This window comes from Atractosteus spatula, chromosome 13 (assembly GCF_055471065.1).
Source record: "Atractosteus spatula isolate fAtrSpa1 chromosome 13, fAtrSpa1.hap1, whole genome shotgun sequence".
NCBI lineage: Eukaryota > Metazoa > Chordata > Actinopteri > Semionotiformes > Lepisosteidae > Atractosteus > Atractosteus spatula.
The window spans coordinates 16,263,151-16,280,198 of NC_142718.1; the positions used below are offsets into that span (position 1 = coordinate 16,263,151).

Genomic DNA, 17,048 nt, shown 5'->3' on the forward strand with positions numbered 1-17,048 from the left:
AGTAGTACATAGACAAAAAACTTTATTTTTATAATGATGGGAATAATAGCAGTAACAGAAGTATTAACCTTTTATCTTTAAAACACTTCCATGTATTAATAGATTACCCCAGTTTTCTTTAGACAATGATTTCAAAGGCTACTACCTCTATAACTAAAATTGATTAATAAAACATTTAGAAAAATATATGTTCTTAAAATATACCAAAAAGTAACAATCAACCAAGACAAATAACACCTTCCCCTTATGCTAAACTGTGAGTAACACCAATGTGTTAGAATTGTGCACTGTTACCTATAGTTGTAGTTCTGTCAAGCTGTGTTTTCTAGAATAAAACTGTTATTGAAACACTGTTTCTTAAACTAATTCAGCAAAACTGTCATTTATTGGAATGAAAAAGTACCGTATGATGCATCGTTGGCAAATAAGTAAAGATATTTAACAGGCAAAAGCAACTAAATGTCAGCAAAGAAACATACTGGATCCCTTTTCAGTCTGAAATTTCTTTAGTTCTGAACTAGATGTGTTTTGTACACTACAAGATAACTCTTAACAGGTTTTTGTAATCCTGAACCCAGGAGTCCACTTAGGGGCTTAATCTAAGACCTATAGTGAAACAAAATCCTGAAGGTACAAGTGGAAGTTGAGGGAATGTACATTTAAGACAGTGAAAACCGGTGTCTGTTCAATATGTGTGAAAATTTTCTGGAGCAGGCTAGCCAGTTATATAATTGAAGCAAATCTTCTGTGATTCTTTGAAAAATGGCTGGACGAGATCTGCAGATCACATAGCAAGACAATACAATTAAGGTGAGCAGAATGGCCTCCTCTGGTTTGTAACCTTTTTATGTGCTTATGTTTATGCTTAATCTTATGGTACAATGAAATCTTTTACCAAATTCCAAATTCAAAATTATTTGATATATTTTTAATACAACAATATCATTTACAATTAGGATTTTAATTTTTGTAAACTGTCAAAGAAAAATAATTTGCTAAATTACACCATTAGTATGCACATTTGTCTAGGTTTCTGCGTCTCACAAAATCTGATGGGAAAATAAACTTTCTATTTCTCCTACAGGCTGGGGAAATTACGAGGGAGGGTTGACTAATGTTTAGAACAGCTCTTACTCCCTGAGCCTTTAAGAAAAAGTGGGAAAGACAATTTCCTCTTTACGTTGGTTGGCTTTCGAAGAGGGATTGGGTGTTAGTGAGCAAACTCTTATTTGTGATTGGCTGAGAGGCATGCCAATTGTTTGTTTCTGGTCAGCTGGCAAGATGACATGCAGTTAATAAGAACGTCAGAGTTAGTTTCGTTTTTTGTGGTGTTTTGAGTGAGAGAAATCACTTTTCAAAAGTCTACAAGGTTGAGACCAGTGAATGTCCTTCCTTCTGTCCGACGTTTCGTTAAGTGTTTATTTTAAACGGATCAAATATTAAAGGTTAGTAAACAGTTTGATCTAAATACGAAGTTTTATTTACAGGAAGTCGGGAGACGCTCTGTAGCTGTAGTGATGGACCCTTTACATACGGTTGCTTTGGAAATTATTGTTGGCGTCGTCATTGCTATACTGTTTTTAATGAGGTTATATATATATATTTTACCTTAAGTAGTTATTAACAACTTTAGGAGTGACAATAGGAGTGTTTTATTGTATAATATTTTTGAAGACTTAAATATGGTATACTGTAGAAATCATACAGTACTTTACACTGGTAATTATTAAAGTTAATTAAAAACACACTCCATGATATACCATAGTTTATCACAGCACAGTCCTATTTAATTATACTAGTAGTGGTTAATATAAAGAATGATATGTTGTAATTATATCGTATTTTCTTTTATATATTTTTGTCTCGATCTTTCTGAATCTTGAAATAATATTCATAAATATTTCTGTTCTCTATTTTGATAAAAAGTTAAGTAAATGTACTTTTTGCAATTTTCGAACTATATTAATGTATTTTGCTGATGACTTTATCAGGTCTCAAAAATGTATATACTGCCCTTACATAAACGGCAAGGACTTCTGAAAATGAAAATCCATGGACAGTACTGCATTTGGGTGAACACTTCTATCAGTTTTTTTAGGGTCATTCTATATGATTTTGAGGGAAAAGATTAGTCTACAATAGATTTGCTGCATTTGTTTTCAATGTGTGTCTACAGTAAGACATTTCCTTTGGTGTTGATTACTGATACTAGTAGTGACCATTTCTACACTAAGATTTCTGCTGCCCATAGTGATTATTGGCACCTAGAGTTGTTTAATGTCCTTTTATTTGATCTTGGGAGACAGGAATATATTGCTTTCTAGATGATCCCACAGGTGTATGGCTGCAGGGTTGAGGTCAGTGCCCTGTTCAGTTGTGTATGTCCACAGCCCTAGAATGTTTGTTGTTTTTTTGGGGGATGCTCACTTAACTCACTTAAGGTGTTGAAAAATGCTTTAGGAGTAGGGAACCCAGCTTTAGTTCTTGGTATAAATGGTAAGATCTTGGAAAAATAATGAGTTTATCAGATTGTGATCCAAAAAAATCTGAGGAAATTCTGGGAAGACTTTCAAGCTCAGCTGGTAAGCATAGAAGATAACCCCACACCATCAGAGATCACAAGTGAGATTGTTTAAATCCTAATTAAGTGATGTCATTATTGATTTAAATCCCTCATGCCATAGAGATACACAGTATGACGGGTATTCAGCCGCTGTGCTCTCTAAGCTGTAGGGAGTTAGTGTTTTGATGTGCTACAGCTTTGAGCAACTTAAACACTGTATTACTCCTCTGACTGGAGGTGCAAGACTCTTTTCGTGTAGTCCACACAGAGAAAAGAAGAAGGAAGTTATGTTGGTGATGGAAGACTTGCCTATCCAGCTGTGAGTGCAGTATGAGTGTGGTGTTCACCTGGTACATGTGGGGGTGCAGCAGCAGTTCTATTCTGCCCCGAGCTATTGAGATACAGGCATGTGTGAGAAGTGTATTGTAGGTGGCCATTGTTTCAGGGACACAGCAGGTCCATGAATGCTACAGAGGTCATAATATATGGATGCCAAAAGGATGCCCTGTTGTCCAGCGGAGCTTTCCACCGATGACCGATGTCCACAAACATGCTTTCAGAAAAAGTTGGTGGCTGCATTTTGCCCAAAAGGCAGCAGGGCTGGACAGCAGGGAGCTGGGGGTTATGGAAGCATGTGGTGTGCGGGAAGACTGCAGTTGGAGGAGGTTGGAGTCTTCCCTGAAGTGGGATGCATAATATGATCTTGGAGACCAGATAGGTTCAGTCTGCAAGCATATACAGAGAGCTAGACTTTCTGGAGGTAATCTAGTGGAACAGGGCTGTCAGACTAGTAAAGTTGTTTCACCTGCCCTGGCAGGCCAAAGTGAATGTAAAAGGGGTACTAAGACTAGAAAGCAGGAGTACCACTGGAAGGACCCCAGCTCTGTAAGTGAAAAGTAGGTTAGAGAACATACCAGCTACTGGCTTTCTGGTATGTTTAGTATAAGTAACAGCTGTTTTCACCACTTTTTGTGAATGTTTATTATGTTGATATGTACATGGGTGACAAGTTGATAATGAATACTTCATAAAGTACTATTGTGGTTAGTCACTGTTCCATCTCAAAACATTTCTGCATTTTGTTGTTTTTCACTTTTTTATTTCTAGTAAAATGGCTCAGTGGTATCAGCTGCAACAGCTGGAATCAAAATACCTGGAACAAGTGGATCAGCTGTATGATGACAGCTTTCCAATGGAAATAAGGCAGTACTTAAGTCAATGGATTGAAAACCATGACTGGTGAGCTCAGTGATAATATGTTAACAGTATGACTTTAGTTTAGGAAATTTGTCTTTGGCTTTTTCAACAGAAGTTCAAAACACAAGTAAAACATGCAGTGGGTATAGAAAGTCACCACCCCCTTTCAAAATGTGTACCTTTTGTTGTGTGACGCTCTGAAAATAAAAACAAATTAAATTAAAATGTTTCATTTGTATTTACACACAGTAACCCACATTAGTCAAGTGAAAATAAAATTCTAAAACATTCTGAAAATTAATTAATATTACAACAGTAAAATACCTTATTTGGATAAGTGAACACCCCCCTTACAATTGCGTTTGTAAACTTGCTCAGGTATAACCAATCACCTTACAGATCACACAACAAACTAATTGGCTCCCACCTATGATCAAATGTGGTCATTTTGATTAGTTTTCAAATAAGTCAGAGCCCCGACCTAAATCCCATTGAAAGTCTTTTGGAATGACTTGAAGAGGGCAGTCCATCAACGGTCACCACACAGTTTGACGGAGCTTGAACAATATAGTAAGGAGGAATGGGCAAATATTCCTCCCTCCAGGTGTGCAAAGTTGGTAGAGATGTATCCAAACAGACTGAAGGCTGTAATTCAAGCAAAGGGTGTTTCCACCAAGTATTAACTCGGGGGGTGTTCTCTTATCCAACCCAGTTATTCTAATTTTTTCCCCAGAAATTATGCTTTCTTTTTTCACTTGGATGTTGCAAGGTACAATTTGTAAATAAAACTGGAAAAAGTCTGATTTTATTACATTTTGAAAAGGGGTGGGGACTTTCTACATTCACTGTAAGAGTCACATAAAATCACAACAACAGTATGTGATAAATAAATGGGTCGGGGGGGGAATACATTTACATACCTTCATTGAGCTTTTTTATTGCAGAGGGGACAAAGGACTTCTTATAAATGTTTTTATTTGAATTTGATATCCTATACTGTCTTCCTGATGGGAGTATTATGAATTGAAAATGGAGTGGTTGTGTGAAGTCAGCTGTGATGTTCCATGCCATTCTGAGAGATGTATTATGATATAAGTCACAGAGCTGGGGCTGCTGTTTCCCTACTTAATTTTTCTACCATTTTCACAATCCTAGGCAGTTTACTTTTCAGCCCCAGGTTTCCGTGCCAAACTGTCATGTTAAATGCCAGGAGGCTCTCAACAAGGCTTTTATATGCCATCTCTAGGACATTTTGACTAACAAGTTGAATGAATGAATGAAAAACAGCCTCTGGTTTGCTTTCTTAAACATTGCCTGCAATTTATGCAAAGATGGCTTATGATGATCACAGAGATGCATGCTTGTACAAGCCCATAGTAAATGAGTAATGTAAATAGAGGCATGTATAAACTTACTTTGATGCCTTGCATTGGAATAAACTTGTACCGATAACAATAAGAATGGAAAAACTGCTTAATTGACGCGAATCCTAGAATATGTCTTTCGTTAGGTATTTAACACTTCTGTCATATAAAAATACATTTTTAAATTTCTGTCAACTATAAGCATTATTTGTTTTAAGATCAAAGTTTTCTTCACTTTTATTATTTTGTGTTGTATTATAAATCACACTAAATTCATGTACAATAATAATGATGGGGGGGGGGGGGGGTTCTCATTCCTACAGGGAACTTGTTGCCACCAACGACTCCCTAGCCACCGTACGATTCCATGACCTGCTTGCACAGTTAGATGACCAGTACAGCCGCTTTGCTTTGGAAAACAATTTTCTGCTACAACATAATATAAGGAAGATAAAACGCAACCTCCAGGTACTATGAATAATAAAGGGAATGTTTTTTTGCCCCAGAAGACGTAATACATGTTTTAGTGTATAAGGCAGAATTTAGGTTTTTAATGTGTAATGTTTTAGTCAGTTCAGTGTTTGAAGTTATAGATAAGACTCTGCAGTTGAGGAACATTGCATTTCATGGTGAATTTTAGGTTATGTGTATATTAAAGATTTAACCAATGAAATAAACATGAATAGCTTTCTATAATTTCTATAATTCTGTCTCAGGTTAGATCCAACTATTAAAAATTCCTTAAATTAGGGCAGCACCACATTGTATTAAAACACTTTCTCACATTTTATTCAGTATTGTGGTGTTGAGAATGTCACTCAAGGTATCTCTTGTCTCATCTTATTTTGTTTAAGTACTAGAATACACAGATAAATAAATAAAAACCTCTGATGAACATTTATTTGAGGACCCTGTTTTAATTGATTTGGCATAATCTAATTTTTAGCCTTATTACCCCGTTAGCAACATTATATTAAATGATATTTGTATTATAATACAGCTTTTTTAGGCTTTTACCATCTAAAACATGACATTTTACATTTTTTAGATATGCTACTCTTATTGTGTAGTATTGTGTATCCAATTAAAAAGAAGAGTGGAGATTTCTGCAATTATGCACATATATTTTTGCTGTGTTTGCACAGGTTCACTTTCAAGAAGACCCAATCCAGATGGCAATGATCATTTGCAACTGCCTTAAAGAAGAGCAGAAAATATTAGCTGCTGCCAAAAAAACGGAGGTGATATAAATTTAGGTTTTATTTTACGACTACTTTTACAGGAATAATAGTTTTTCTGGGTGAAAATGATATTTTATTATCTTGCATCCGTCTTACATTCATTGTCCTGCTGTATGTGTGAATTAATTGCAGGTCTTTATTCTTGTGGAAGCTTGAAGGGCTCAAATATAACCCATGTGATGGTAGATAATATTGTGACCTAATCCTACTGATTAGCTGCTAGGTGACATCCTGGTTTTCATATCCCCGATTTTAATTCTGAATTTGCTTTCCGTTGTTTAATTTTCAATGAGGTACGAGGTAGAAGGCTGCATGTGACCAATATTGATAACTTCCAATAATGCATCATTAAAAAACCAAACAAATGTAAAATGTTCTCCAGGTTAAGCAAGTCCTTAGCATAATCATAGTAATAGGTAATTTTTATCTTTGTTCATTTGAAATGTGATCTTGATAAATGGTACTCTAACAATCAGTTAGAAGACTTACATTTTTTGGTGAATAATTTTGTCTGTGTTTATTTAATTTGATTTTTTTTACATTATCTATTATTATGTAACCTTATTTTTTTGTAACCTTAATTTTGTGATTTTAACCGCCCCCACCCCCCCCCGGTGAGTTAGTAGAAAAGACATTTTATTGCCGGCAAATACTGCTACATGCTGTATTGTTGTGCATTTGATAAATAAACTTTGATTGATTGAATCCCCGTTTTAAACCTCAAGTGCAGGTTGAGGGCAGAGTCTATAAGCATGGATTTCAGCTTGCATCAGTATTCAGGGTCTGAGCCTGGGCTATGCAGCATTCATTTGACAACTTGGACAGATTTAGTGTGTAATAGAGTACAGTTAGTTGAGTGTTGGTGATGGTAGGATGAGATTGATGGCTAAGGTGCTCCTGGCTCTCAGCACTGCAATTCTGCAGTTTCTAAGGCAGTTGCAGGCCATGAGGGACACCCTCCAATTGGTGTTAAGCTGCTGCAACCCAAAGCATGCGAGTTGGAGGCGTCTGCCTACACTTCCTCATTCTCCCCTGTATGTTGCTGCAGGGTTCATAGCTGCAAGATAAGACCTAAAAACAGTTAATTCAACAAAATTAATTGTTGATTCTGAAAAAAAATTAAAAGTGGGGCATGCAGTGTTTATGTGGCATTAGCAGGATTGGTGGGCTGTATCAGTTTGAGTGAATGGGGTTCTCTCCTGTACATGTGAAAATCTTTCTTTCCTGGTGTTATCGGAGAGAACTGAAGGATAGTGCTCACATCCTGTTCTTTACTGTTATTTGTCCTTTCCTGTCTGTTACATGATTTCTACAATAAATAATTACAAAAACTATTATATCCTGCAGTGCATTTGGGCTTAGTGGGAGCATATTGAATTAGTGTTTTTTTGAAAATTAACCAAAAAAAGCTAAAAAAAACAGTTTTGTCTGGGAATGTTAGAATGAGGGAATAAATAGGCATTCTGATTTTCGATTAAAGTAAACGATAGCTAAGAATACAAATATGTTAGGTGTTGTTGTCATAACATAAGGATATACAAATATGTTATCCTTTTTGTCATGTCTATGATATTACTTGGAACACTTCTGAAGTGCTGTAAAAAGTGTGCTAAAGAGCCTACTGTAACCTTTCTTTTTTCCCTCCAATGTCAGGACAATGTTGGGAACGCACAGAACAATGTCATGGTAGAGAAACAAAAGGAACTAGATATCAAAGTGAGGGATATAAAGAACAGAGTGCAGGTAAGCAATATAGTCGAGTACCATCCATATTTAATAGTGCATAGGAATTATTAGTAAAAGGTTAAATATTTTCTGATATTTTATAGACCAAGCATTTAGGACCAAGAGGATGCTACTGTGCCACAACTAGTTTGATGCAGTAAATATAATTGCATAATTTAATGTTAGGCTCATGATAACAAATTTCAAGCTGCTGGGCATATTCATTTTATATATTTTTATTTTAATAAAATGTAGAATTATATGTGGTTCATCAGCACACCGAGTGATGTCTGGTGATATCTCCTTCGTGTTCTGGCTGTCTGTTCAAACATAAAAGTATGACAAGTGAAATTTTACCTAATAGTTTGGAGCTCACACAGTGGAAACAAAATAGCAAAGGCTAACACCCACCCATTATAGCCACACTGCTTCTTTGAAAAATGAATATATTTTTTAAAATGTTTTTTTTAACATTTTGCCTTCTTATTTGTTATGATTATAAACCAGTGTTTTGCCTTCATATTCTTTGAAATACCCTAAACACATCTACACATCTACTGCTACATCTGTTCTCTTTCTTTTTCTTTTTCCCGTTTACAACCACTTTTTGTGCAATATATGCCAGGGACCTGTGCAATACATTTATATTTATATCTATAGCTACATCTATATCTATATTCATATGTGTGATACGATTTTCTGTGTACTGTTCTGTTCTAGTTTGTTCTTGTGTGTCCGGACTGTGAGTAACTCTTGTATTGTATTGTATGTATTGTACTATTATTATATAATTCGTTACACTGTGGCTGTGTTGTGTGTGTTAAGCTGCTGTTGCACTGCAATTTCCCTCACGGGATCAATAAAGTATCTATCTATCTAAACCTTAGAACAACAGTGAATTGACTTAAGGGGAATTTAACTTTTGTATGTACATCTGATTTTATAGTGTTTTTAAGTAGCATCTTGTTTTGTCTAAAGGAAACAGAACAGAAAATAAAGTCACTTGAGGACCTTCAGGATGAACACGACTTCAAATACAAGACACTGCAGAGCAGAGGTATTTTATTACCCAAACACCTTATGTTTTGTTCAATGTTAGTTTTTAACACTCAAGATGTGAATGTTTTCCCTTCTTTACAGCCAATCTCACTAACACTTTAGGGTTTGAAAACAACACTCTATATCGTGTACATAAAGATATTAACATGGAACTATCCATTAATAAAACATATATATGAGAACATTGTGCTCTTTTAATAATGCAAGTAATTAATAGTAGAGGTCAGTTTTATTAATCTATCACAGTTTGCAAATTTATAAATGGATCTACAGCCTGTGAAGTGTTACCCTTTACATTTTATACCTACTACTGTGGCTAATTCCACATAGTTAGGAATCAGGATGACAAAACTGTTTACTTTTAAAGATTCACAGTGAACTACTGTATTCTTTTGTGTAAGCTGGACCCTGCACATAAATTATAGCCTAAATACTTTCTTTAATATTTTTTTAGAAAATAGTATATTTTTAATATCCAAATATATTTCCTTAAAAATGTTAGAATAATTACTGTGTAAAAAATAATATTTTCTATCCATATCATACCTTAGCTACATATCATAACAGTTACCTTAACTAAAGATAAAAGCTGTGGAATGAAACATGATGCCTAGGTTATGGTGACAAGAATTTCACTTTAAATGTCTGTAAAATTGTTCTAAAACCATTAATTTGGTGGACAACATAGGAAGGTTATTCAGTGCTATTCAGTATGGAGAGAATACTAAGAATAAAAAATCCACATTTTCATTAACTTGGCAAATTGGTGCAATATTGCAATAGACACTTAAACAGTATAATAGTAGAAGGGACATTATGATTATTTTCAGTCACTCAAGTAGCTCCAAAACTAATGAACTAGAACCTAAGATCTGAATAGTAATATTTAAAATTCAAAGGATTGTTACAATGTTCTTTTTTTGTTTGCTACATATTTGTCTGCCTTAACAATCCTATGGTGTTAATAATGAGATTCTGCATTTAATTTAGCTACAGCGACTTCATAACTAGCAGAAGAAAAATTCTCTTTGCTCTGAATAAAAGCCTAAAACCTTTTTTTAAGTAACTCAAGGAAGAGTTTTTCCATTCTGTGTCTACAGAAAATGTCAGTACTTGTGCATTTCAAATGATGTTTGGCTTAAGATTTGATGCCGATAAAATGCTTGCAATCAGCCATTTGTTACTCACATGTAGTTTAGTTTGAAATATTGAAATTACTTCAGTACAAATTTTTCATTTGGAGTTTTTGGACAGTTGAGCTACAAAGTTCTGTAGTTCTGTGTCTGCAGCAGATTGTTACCTTGGTATTCCGTAGACAGAATTGTTCAGTATATATATCCATAGCTTTTCAGTTTAAAAAAATAATATTAATTCTTTGATTCAGATCATGATGCAAATGGAACAACTCAGCTTGAAATCAAGCGTGAAGAAATGATGATCAGAAATATGTTTATTGAACTGAACATGAAGAGAGAGGTATGATATTAAAAGAAATAAATTTCAATTTTAAAGTATACCGTAAATATAAAAGTCTACACACCCTTATTGAAATTGCAGGTTTTTGTGATGTAAAGCCAGAAATCAAGATGAATGTCAGATACATCTTTAATGTGACCTTGCAACCAACAAAATTCAAGAGAAAAACAAATAGATAATTATTAGGAAAAATAATTGAAATTAAAAAACCTACAACACCCTGGTTGCATAAGTGTGCATACCCCCTCCCCCTAACTAATACTTTCTGGAAGCACCTTTTGCATTTATTACAGCAGTAAAATAAGTCTCTATCAACTTTGCACACCTGGACTTTGCAATTTTATCCCACTCTTCCTTGCAAAAAAGTTCAAGTTCTTTCATATCTCCTGTGCACAGCCCTCCATGGTACATCCAATGCCTTTGATGTTCTTTTATACCCCTCTCCTGATCGGTACCTTTCAACAATAAGATCCCATAGATGTTTTGTCAGCTCCTTGCGGACCATGGCTATCCCAGTAGGATGCAACCATGAAGGTTTCAAGGAAATCCTACAGGAACATCTGCTTTTTATTTGGGGTTAATCATAATCACTATCATTGATTGCAGGTGTATGCTACTTACCTTTGGACAGAATTTTGAATGTGATTGTTTAACTCTGAACACAGCTACAGCCCCCATTATAAAAGGGTGTGCACACTTATGCAACCAGGGTGTTGTAGGTTTTTTAATTTCAATTATTTTTCCTAATAATTATCAATTTGTTTTTTTCTTGAATTTTGTTGGTTGCAAGGTCACATTAAATATATGAAAATGTCTGACATGATTTATCAGATTTCTGGCTTTACATCACAAAAACCTGCAATTTCAATAAGGGTGTGTAGACTTTTTAAATCCACTGTATAATGTATGTCCTTTGGTTTTCTGATTTTGATTTGTAAATTTGAACTAAATACTTAATCTTTAATTGATAAAAATTGAGTTACTCTAAAAATAAAAAAGCTAATAGGTAAGCAAGCATTTTTCAAATGCTTTTTTGATGTTTGTTTTTGTTGAATACATATATATAACTTTTGCTTGTCCATCAGCTATCTATCACAGTGCACTTTGTTTTGCATCTCAAAATGCAAAATTAAAAATTGTCACATGAAAATCAGAATGATAAACTTGGCAAAAATGTTTAACTGATATACTTTAAGTTCAGCCTGCACACAATCAGAATCAAATGACAAGTAAATAAACTCTGCCCTCCAGTCTGTAGGTCACTATACTACACTCAAAAACAGACATTTGTGACATCATGAACCATTTTCTTCTAATGGTTTTTGAAAACCTCTCTAATTTACCAGTTGATGGGAAATATAATAATTTTCAAATTATCTATAAATTGTCATCTTGTTTGTTAGTTCAACTGAAATGTTGATATGAAAGACATTTTAGATGTGCTGTACTTTGTAGGACGTGGTATGCAAGATAGCAGAAGCTTTGAACCTCGCAGAACAAATTCAATGCGCCCTCATCGCAGATGAATTAGTGGAGTGGAAGAGACGTCAGCAGATTGCTTGCATTGGAGGTCCACCCAATGCATGTCTGGACCAGCTTCAGACGTGGTGAGACGTTTTTATTTTCTTTTACTTGAGGGACCATAGACAACTTCATAATAAGCTTTAGCACTCAATGTTAACATTTTCAGACCAGTTCTTTAATTTTTGAATCCTGCTGTGAGGTCAACCTCTTCTGTTTGGCTTTTCAGTTTAGGCAGTTAAGGATTAGGCTAGTTTCTGGAGTATCGACCTAATGGCCTCCAGTGGAGGCAGTGTTAATTTAACCAGTTGTACTCAAGCATGTTTTGGTTCCTACTCTCAAAGGCAGGACTGTTTCCCACTTTGAAATAGCCAGTTACTGTAATTCATTTACTTAGTTATTGCGGCATTTAGAGGAAAATCAACTGTTTTCTTGGCTGCCACGCCCCCCAAACAACTTTAATCAATTTGGTATGATTTCCTCCCTTCCTCTTACTGCTTTTGCCTACCTTTCACTAGACATGAAATGTTCACACTCCTTACAGTATCATTGTATCATCCCTGTTAACAGTGTTATCCCTGGTTAAAGTCACTAACGATCTTCTAATGGCATCTGCTTCTGGATCTCTTTCTATACTTATTCTTCTTGATCCCAGTGCTGCTTTTGACACTGTTTACCATGATATCTTACTTTCTCGTTTTGAGACTGTTTGGAGTTTCTGACACTGCTCTTAAATGGTTTAACTTCAATTTACAGATGTAGCCAACTAGAATGCCCGAGATGTCAGTTGGTATTGCTGTAGGCAGCGCAGATAGCAGCGAGTAATCATTTTTATTTTTTTCAAATAATCTGCACTATTTTGTAAAACTGCCAGGTTGCGCAGTGAATCTAAAGTCCTGCAGCTGCATGTGCTTGCCAGACAAATCGAGTACGTGGTTCTATTTTCCAGGCTGGACCCCATCAAAATAGGGTAAGCCCAGCCTGGATGTCGTGATGCTCACCCTGCAGTCCATGTGGGTCCTAATGCCCCAATATAGTGAAGGGGGCACTATTTTTTCTGTAAAAAGGCGCCGTCCTTCAGATGAGACATAAAACCGAGGTCCTGACTCTCTGTGGTCATTAAAAATCCCAGGGCGTTTCTTGAAAAGAGTAAGGGTGTAACCCCGGCGTCCTGGCCAAATTTCCCATTGGCCCTTACCAATCATGGCCTCCTAATAATCCCCCTCTATGAATTGGCTTCATTACTCTGCTCTCCTCCCCACTGATAGCTGATGTTAGGTGAGCGTTCTGGCGCACTATGGCTGCCGTCGCATCATCTAGGTGGATGCTGCACATTGGTGGTGGTGGAGGAGAGTCCCCATTACCTGTAAAGCGCTTTGAGTGGAGGGTCCAGAAAAGCGCTATATAAGTTCAGTTTTGTATTGGGAAATTTTATTATTATTAATTATTTTCAGTTCTTGATAACCTCACACCGGTGTTCCCATCCCTCAGTTAGGGGTGTTGACTTTTTACTGGTGCTAGCTGCAGCTCCTCCCACTCCCACAGTTACAATAATTATAACCATGAGTAGTGTTTTCCTGATTTCTTCATCTCTTCAACTTTATTCCTATTTTGTTTTGAAAGCTTTTTGGTCTACATGGTTATGAAGGGTCTATGTGTCATATTCACATGTAAAATTTAGCTTGGAATTCAATAGCACTCTTGATTTTTTTATTACACACGGATAAATCGTCAGTTTATGTTCAAAATTATTCTTGAACCCGTTTGGTGTTGCAATAGTAACACACATTTTGTGTAGATTCTAAATATGAAGTCCTATTTGAAAGTGTCAGGAATGCAAGTTCTGACAGCAACAAACTGGTGAATTTTTTCAAGTGAAGGGTGTTGTATTTAAAAAAAATAACTGTTTCATTTTGGATGATCAAACTTGAGGCTTCTAAGATGGGGATCAGTTAAGCAACCTGTCACTTTATTGTAGGTTCACAACTGTAGCAGAGAGTTTGCAGCAGGTCCGCCAGCAGCTGAAGAAACTAGAAGAGTTGGAACAGAAATACACATATGAGAATGATCCCATCACACAAAAGAAAAACTTCCTTGAGGAGAGAGCACTCTACTTATTTCGTAATCTCATTATAAGGTAAGAGTTTCTAACATCTGTGCAATTTTTTACTGATCATTAATGTACAAAACAAAATTGGGTCACCATTGCCAAAAATAATATTTATATTATACAATTATGATTATAAAGGATCTCTGAAAACAAAATTAAAAGTTGCAGAAAAGGCTACATTATTTTAATGAATGTATTTTTACATTTTTATTATTTTTATCACTTGTGAGTGCTGCTCCTTTTAAGAACATAAAGATGTAAGAATGGTTTCATATTAGGAGTCCCTTGCCCTATAGTACTTGTTTAGTAAATTACTAGATAAGTGGATAGAAAATTTCAAGATGCTATTACTTGAAATATATTAGAGTTGGAGCCTCAATGAATTGTCTGGGAAACATAGATACCCATACTGTATTCACTATAAACACTGTGTATTCTATCCCTTGTTACTTAAAGAATTCCCTTTTAGTTTCTAGTTATGACCCAGTGTCCTTCTTTTACAGCTGGGTGTGAAGTAGTCCCCTAGGTTGATCCTGTCTGTAAACTTCTGGATTTTATGTACTCTGATCAAATTCAACTTCACCATTCCTTTTTCTTGTAGACTGGCAGTTCTAATAACATTTTCACAGGTGGCCAAGATCTGTAGCCACTGACATTTGCTGTTAATTGCATTAAAAATATTCTTAAAAACAAAATGGTAGTATGCGACATGTAAATTATAGCTAAATTAGTTTTAGGATTCACTTATAACATTCTCTTTGTAAAAAAGCACGTTTTAACACAGTAAAAGCTTAGTATATATAAACAATGTCAGTAGATACTACGACTACTTTCCTAAAATGTTAACCTTCCTTCAAGATTAGTCAGTTGCTTTATTTGTTTTTCAGAAAACTGTTTTTTGAATGATGTCTTGCAACACATAGTGCTGGAAAACAGGGACAGAAAAAAAAACAGTGCAGCTTTTGTTAATGGTTTGGAGGTATTCTTTATTAACTGCACATTAGCCTAGAACTAATGTAGTCTTGTACAGATGCAGCCATTCAAAGTGCGCGGTACAGACACGTACCGGAGGTAATTGGCTACGGCGTCGCGCATCGTGATGCGCAGTACCGCGGTACGTGATTGGTTGACCGACAGGGGCACTCGTGGTCCTTTGGTCGGACGTAGAAAGATTTACAGTAAATGTCTTTACTGTGCCCGTTTTAGCATTGAATATTCATATGGAATTTTACCACTGAAGGGAAATCTTAGTACCTGAGCATAAAAAGAATACTGCATACAGTATACAGTGAGATGCCACTTTTAAAGGTGATATGTAAAATAAAGTTTTTTATTATTGTTATAGAGAAACATGATCAGATTTTCCCTGGTTCAGAAAAAAGACGATTAAAATCTGTAAAATTTTTCCACTTGTATGTCATCGGAAAATACAAGAAGTTTCTGCTTTGTGTAAGGATGGTATCAAAAAGTAATCTAAGTGGTGAGAAAGCTGTGCTCCTCAAAGCGCTTTACAGGATAAAAACAATAACAACAATAGTGTTAGGCTGGGCAAACGATTTTTTTATAGAAATACAAAATGAGATATAATGATGTGTTCCGGCTAAGACATTAACGAGTACAACCCCCCTCTCTGCGGAAGTGCTGGCTGTGACGAATTAAACCGGTTTCACAGGTATTTTCAAAGTAGAAGGGGGGCAAGATTTCCAGCGAAAGACACCTCCCCCCTCCAAAAGTACAGTACTTACTAGTTAAGAAAGCTAGGCTCCTCAATGAAATCGCTTTAACATGCTAATGCGTTGGTGTAACAGTCCGGGCGTGGCAAGCTTCTAATGTCAACTCGACTACGGAACGCGAAAGGAACCCTTCTTTCATTGGAAGACAATGAACATATTCTATCCCTAAATGAATTAATAGCAAACATGGTTTACATAAAAGACATTTTTCCAAGAAAGTTTAGCCTTTGTCACTAATGAAACCACTAAATAAAGACATAAATATAGAAATCTTAAGATTTTTAAAATACATGACTTTGCTAAAATTTATTTAAAAATAAAAACGATTACAAACGCCAGGGGAGAGAGAGAACAGGGGAGGGATGTTGGTTTTGCATAAGGGGCGGGGCTATGGAAATGAGGTCTATTTGGGAATGTGGAGTTGCATGTTCTGGCTGTTTGTGAATTATCGTTGTTGAGTATAGAGTGTTGAGGTATTGATTTTGTGTAATGCTTTATGTTGAAAATTGAGCTGGATTTTGTTTATGATTAAAGAGGATAAACTGGGATGGGAGGAGGGTTTGGTTTTGCATAAGGGGCGGGATTATGATAATTGGAGGAATTTGAGAGAGTTTTTGGTTTGTATTACGAATAATTCGTACAAGATATTGAGATTTGTTGTTGTTTTGTTGAGATTTAACTCCACAAGTCTGTGTTCTTGTGTCCGTCCTATCCGAGCCCGAAAGTATTACAATATGTATCTTTATAGCAGGTGGTGTACAGCTTTTTAGTATAGATTACACTTTTCTAAAATGTAATTAAAAAATAAAAACGATTACAATCTAATCTTTCCACGTTTGATCCCAAGATCCCAAGAAAAATAAATCTAAACGGGGAGAAAGCTATGCTGAAAGTTTATTAAGATACTTAGAAGATAAAGATATCAATTTATGTTGCATTTGTCTGATTGTGAATAAAAAAACACATATATTTAAACACGCATTTGCGATTTAAATCAAAACGTGATTTAAATCAATATAAATGTTTATATTGTAACGCATAGGTGACTATTCATTGTTA

General features: G+C 35.5%; 1 protein-coding gene across 5 annotated transcripts in view; it reads left to right on the forward strand.

The window, feature by feature from the left end:
• The first annotated feature begins 1,273 nt into the window (after window positions 1–1,273).
• The window catches only part of stat1b (signal transducer and activator of transcription 1b), a 53,641-nt gene continuing 37,866 nt past the window's right edge, over window positions 1,274–17,048 (forward strand). For all 5 annotated transcript variants that reach the window (XM_088930198.1, XM_088930200.1, XM_088930199.1 and 2 more), the window contains exons 1-9: window positions 1,274–1,445; window positions 3,671–3,802; window positions 5,448–5,592; window positions 6,270–6,365; window positions 8,019–8,108; window positions 9,069–9,147; window positions 10,534–10,625; window positions 12,081–12,232; window positions 14,125–14,283. In XM_088930198.1, coding sequence (XP_088786324.1) covers window positions 3,675–3,802; window positions 5,448–5,592; window positions 6,270–6,365; window positions 8,019–8,108; window positions 9,069–9,147; window positions 10,534–10,625; window positions 12,081–12,232; window positions 14,125–14,283 — 941 coding nt within the window. In that variant the 5' untranslated portion in view covers window positions 1,274–1,445; window positions 3,671–3,674. The remainder of the gene's footprint in view (window positions 1,446–3,670; window positions 3,803–5,447; window positions 5,593–6,269; window positions 6,366–8,018; window positions 8,109–9,068; window positions 9,148–10,533; window positions 10,626–12,080; window positions 12,233–14,124; window positions 14,284–17,048) is intronic.